Source organism: Piliocolobus tephrosceles, chromosome 1 (genome assembly GCF_002776525.5).
Source record: "Piliocolobus tephrosceles isolate RC106 chromosome 1, ASM277652v3, whole genome shotgun sequence".
NCBI lineage: Eukaryota > Metazoa > Chordata > Mammalia > Primates > Cercopithecidae > Piliocolobus > Piliocolobus tephrosceles.
In genome coordinates this window covers 35,059,815-35,065,368 of record NC_045434.1, presented here as the reverse complement: position 1 = coordinate 35,065,368, position 5,554 = coordinate 35,059,815, and the positions used below count along the sequence as shown (strand labels likewise).

The 5,554-nt window shown below is 53.2% G+C and overlaps 1 protein-coding gene across 1 annotated transcript; it reads left to right on the top strand.

Moving 5' to 3' along the window:
- The first annotated feature begins 685 nt into the window (after positions 1-685).
- LOC111555324 (putative C-type lectin domain family 20 member A) lies at positions 686-1,330 on the top strand. The gene has a single exon (XM_023231262.1). The coding sequence runs from the start codon at positions 686-688 to the stop codon at positions 1,328-1,330; it is 645 nt and encodes a 214-aa protein (XP_023087030.1).
- The last annotated feature ends 4,224 nt before the right edge of the window (positions 1,331-5,554 follow it).

Here is a 5,554-nt window from a genome sequence, read left to right as displayed (position 1 = left end):
TCCTTCCTTCCTTCCTTCCTTCCTTCCTTCCTTCCTTCCTTCCTTCCTTCCTTCCTTCCTTCCCTCCTTCCTTTCTTTTCAATACATTGAGCCCTTGTGATGTGATCAGCATTGTGCTTGGCCCTAGGAATATAATGATGAATACGGCTCGTTCTTTGCTCCTAAGTTGCCTATACCAGGTGGTACAGATAGACAAACAAAAAGGTCTCTTCACCGAAAGCTTTTAAAAAATTCTGATGCTAGTCCCAGCGGCAGATCTTTGCTCTAGGGTGGGTCTGGAAATTGGTATATTTGAAAAGCTCCCTAGGTGATTCCAGGGTGCAGCTCTGGTTATGGGCCCCCAGTGGAGGGGCAGTGCCCTGCCATGGATATGGGCCTGGAGCTGGGAGCCTGCCCAGGGTTCTTGAGTCTGGGCTGTATTCCTGCCCACTAGGTGGCCTTGGCTGTGCCTCTTTAATGCTCTGTGACTTGGTTCCTTCATTTGTAAAACAGGCAGAGTGATACCTTAGGCAGCTGGAAGAATCCCGTGAGCTGATGGCACACGGCGGGTACTCAGCAAGCTTTGTCTATCGTTATCAAGCACTGACAAAGGTGCACTGCAGCATATAGGAAAGGCATCTCACCTTTTCTGTAGAAAGGATGGAGCAGAAGGGCGAGGAGTTAGCTGGGCAAAGGGACTGGGGAGATGAGGGAATGGGAGAATAGGAATTGTGGGTTGAGGGAGCTGGAGGAGGTGGCTGGCTCTTCAAGAACAAGAGAACAGCTCATGCCAAGGCTGGGAGGTAGAGCTGGATATGACTGGTGGGCCAGCGACAAAGCACAGAGTGGGCAAGAAGAGGCTGGAAAGTCCCACCAGGGTGTGGCTGAAAGCTCTTTGAGGGCTAGGGGTTGGGCTGGGGACAGCCGTGCTGTGACAGCCTCTCCTGCTCCAGCCCTGCAGCTGGTGAGCAGTGAGAGGGACTTGGTTCTGGTCCCTGAGGCGCTGAGCTGGTACGACGCCCAGCAGCACTGCCGGCTGCACTACACAGACCTTGCTGACCTGCAGCCAAGTGACCTGTTGAAGCTCTACTCCCTCATGAACAGCACCCAGGCTTGGATTGGCCTCTTCTTCGACGCAAGAACTTCTGGCCTGAGATGGTCCAGCGGCTCCACCTACACAGCCCTGGAGTGGGTTCAGACGCTGCCCGAATTCGGGGTGGGCATCTGTGCCACGCTGTACACTCGGCTGAAACTTCCCTGCATAGGGGCCGACCCCTGCACAGCCCAGAATCCCTTCTTCTGCTACTATGGTGTGTTCACATTCATATTTCAGGCTTGGTCTTCCCCCTAGGGGCCTCGCTCTGTTGCCCAGGCTGGAGAGCAGTGGTGGGATCATAGCTCACTGTAACCTCCAACTCCTGGGCTCGAGTGATCCTCCTGCCTCAAGTCTCCCAAAGTGCTGGGATTATAGGCATGAGCCATTGGGCCTGGCCCAGGGTTGCTTTTCAATAGCAAATGATGGTGCGGGGGGAGAGAGAGAGAGAGAGAGAAACACCCTTTCAGAGGATAACTGGTCATGACTTCACTGTTTTTGCAACATCACTTTCTCTCTGTGGCCTCTGTTTCTATTTCTTCTGCATACCTACTCTGAACACCCCATTAGAAAAAATGGGTGTAAGTCAGGATAGAATAAAAATAAAATCTGGAAAGTTCCTTTCTTGTCAATTAAGGATTTGGAGGAAGGAGAAAAAGAAAGGGAGCCAAGAGGGAAAGACAGGCTGGGGTTGGGGGATGCATGTGTACCTATGCAGAAGCAAGAGCAGAATTCAGTGCCTCCTTCTCAGGAAGCACAGGTGGACGGTTAGGGTCTCAGAGCTGGGCAGGAGGGGAGCAGCCGTCCTCTGGGAGATCCCCTGCTTCCCGCTAAGTGGGGAGTGGGAGCCAACTCCTCGGGCATCGTTGCGGGAAATCCACCATCGATACGCCATGCGCAAGGCTCCAGCTGTTGGAGAACAGCAGCCGCCTCCTTGTGTTCTACCGGGCCCCTCTCTGTCCCGGCTACCAGTGCCTCTGACTCCCGTCTTGTTGCTGTTGGGAAGATCATACGTGGGCTGGTTGTGGCATGCACAGCACTTGCCCGGTAAGAGTGTCACTTCCTGCTTTTCCCTCTGTCAGCCAAGGCTCAATCCAACTCTGTGCCATCCTCACCTCTCAAGTAGGGTTATGGAGGACCAACCTCACATGTGCCCAGCACAGCCACATGGCGCCTGCCTTGGGACCTTGAGAAGTAGCAGGTGGTGGCTGCCTAGATGTAAATGCTGGGTTCCCAAGGGAGTAAAGAGATTCCCATGGGTGGTAAGTGTGCCTCGGACCAGGAGGCCTGCAAAGGGAGGGGTGTGCCTATGGGGTTGTCCCCTGCTCCCCACACTGTCCCCACACTCCACCAAGATGGGTCCTGACCCCTCACCTCTCTCCAGTTCTGCACCTCTGCTGCGAGCACATGGGGTCAAGTCAGCGCTGTCTCTCCTGTGGGTCTGCCCTTGCCCCCTAAAGTCTGTTCTTTACACAGAGTGAGCTTTTAAAAAGGTAAATGAGATCACTTCCCTGTACATAAAAGAATCAGTAGGCCCTGACAGCACTTAGAATCCTGTCCTTCTTTAGCCATCGGGCCTCGCCTCCCCTCTTTGGCCTCATCTCCTACTCCTGCCCCAGCCACATGACTTCCTTCGGCTCCTTCTCACTGCAGAACCTTTGTTGTGGCTCTGCTTGGGCAGCTCCTCCCACCTCTCTGCAAGATTTGCTCCCTCTCATATTCTCTTCAAGAGCAAGGACTCTGCTTGTCTTATTTCTGTCATTTTTCCCAGGGCGTAGAATAGCGTCTGCGACCCAGTAGGTGCCTAGTATTTATTGAATGGATTGAATCAATGTAGAAAGGGATGGACGAGCCTGTCTGCCCCCGAGCTAGGTTTTCCCAGCTGTAACTGGGCAGCTCCTGCCTGCAGAGGATCCTGGGCCTCCCCGTAATTCGTGGTCTGTTTCTGTTTTACAGACCCTGACGTCGGGCACCTCATCTCCACGAAGCCCTCTGTCAGCCTGACCACCTCTCTAAAGCCAGGTAACCACCTGCTCCCCATTCCCTTTTCTGGGAATTTGGCTTGTTTTGCCTTGGACCTCTCCACCAGGACCAACCAGCAGGATCCCCACCCCCAGGTCCCCTCTGTTCCCCTGACTCCTGCCTGGCTGTCCAGGAGGGATTTCCAGGCTTTGCTGTCCCCTAACTGAACCCCATGGAGAGAGTCATTATCTTTATTTTTATTTTTTATTTTTTTAAGACATGAATGGTCTTACTCTGTCTCCCAGGCTGGTGTGCAGTGGCACACTCACAGCTCACTCAACATTCCTGGTGGGTGATCCTCCTGTCTCAGCCTCCTGAATAGCCGGGACTACAGGCACATGCCACCATGCCCAGCTAATTTTTCGTATTTTTAGTAGAGATGGGGTTTTGTCATATTGCTCAGGCTGGTCTCGAATTCCTGGGCTCTAGTGATCCACCTGCCTTGGCCTCCCAAAGTGCTGAGATTACAGGTATGAGCCACACAGCTGGCCATTGTCAGCTTATTCTGATGGGCCCAGAGGGGAGGGTGACTGGCTCAAAGTCTCCAATCAGAGACTGGAATCAGAGAGTGGATGAGCCCTTGGTGCAGCCCAGCTGTCACTCTGGGGTTGGGGACTGGGTGGTTTCTCTGCACAGCCCAAGTACTTGCTCATCCATCTGGGGGTGAGGGCGGCTTCTCTGAAATAGTCCTCTCTGGTATTACTGCCTTGGTATCTTTTAAAAAGTTTCTTCCTATCTGATACGGATACGTTCTATGACAGAGGCAATACACTCACTCAGTCTGCTCTGCAGAGTGGGTTTTCTGCATGGTAGGGAGTACAGAGCTGTGGAGTGAAGACGGCGTGGGCTTCCCATGTTCGACTCTCTAGTATGGCCCGAGTTCGGGCAGGTTGTCGCCTCCCTCAGCCTCCTTCTCCTCATCTGTGAACTGAGGTTAATGACACCAACTTCTCAGGATAGTAGTGGGGTTTTCAAAGATGACACAGGCCACATGCATAGCTCAGGGCTGGCACATACTAGGGGTTTAATCAAGAGTAACTTTAAAAAATCAGTTGAGATAGGGAAAATGTTAGGGAAATTGGAGGCAAATCTTGATGGGCTTAGGTGAAAGGCCCATGTCCAAGTTTGGGAGGCTCCATTTGAATCTGAGGATGTGACTCTCATCTCGGCAAACAGGAGTGTTTCCTCTTCTGGGCCCCCAGAATCAATGCCTCAGGTCGAGTCCCAGCCACTCATATCGTCTCCAATCTTCCATTGTCTGGAATCTCAGATGTGTGGGCTCATGTGCTGCAAGATGGGACAGGCCCGGCGAGGAGCAGGGTAGGCTGGGCTTGTCCTTCCTCAGGACCTGGCCCAGTCCAGCCTCAGGCAGGGACTGGCAGAGGTGGCTGTGGGAGGCCGGCCTCTCAGTCTGTCTGGGTTCCCCGGAAGGCAAGGCCACTGAGCCTGCTCTGCCTCCTGTCTACCAGGCCCGTCCCTCCAGGCTGGCCTCTTCTCCCTGGCTCTCCAGGCACGGTGAGCCTAGGAAGATCACACACTTCCTCTAGTCTGCTCAGTCCTGAATTCACCTGAGAGCCAGTGGGGGCAGGCACAGCCCCTAGAAATCATACTCGAGGGTGACCCCAAACCAAGATTATTCTGTCTTCCTCATAATCTCCCCCGAAATGGTCACTACCATTTTGCCAAGTGCTTACTATTAATATATCACTGTGCTAAACCATTTGCATATGTGATTTCATGTAATCCTGACCTTAGGTACTATTATTACCCCGTTGTATAGATGAAGAAATTAAGACTTAAACTGAACTTGCGAGGCCATATAACTACACGAACTCTTAAGCCCTGCTTTCCCTAATGTTTTCCCCACCTGCCGCTGTATCTCATCCATTCTTCCTACTTGGTATTTAGTCTACCTATAAAATCGTTGTTGTTTTGATCAAACCTAACACTCAAGGACGAGGGACAAGGGCCCATGTCAGACCAGAATTCTATCCCCAAGGATGATGAGGGCTGGGCTGTCAGAGACCCAGACCCTCAGGCCTGTGAGCTCCACATTCTCTGACCCCAGCTGTGGTCCAGATTGGTGGTCAGACCTTCACGCGATTTGACCAAGTGATGACATGGTCCTCGGCCCTGCTGTACTGCCGCAGCCACCACACAGACCTGGCCGACCTGCAGATGGTGACGGACGAGACAGGCAAGGAGGCCTTGAGATCCATCATGAGTGAGACTGAAGCCTGGATCGGCCTCTACCTCAGTGCGAACTCCGGATCTCTGAGCTGGTCCAGTGACCTGGGGGCCAGCATCCCCTCCTGGCTGCAGGTGCCGATGATGGTGAGAGGACTGTGCGCAGCTCTCGGCATCTATAGGACCTACTCCCCAAAAGTGTACGCAGTGAACTGCTCTTCCCCGCTGCCCTTCATCTGCTTCTATGGTGAGTGAGAGTCTGCTCTTGCTGGC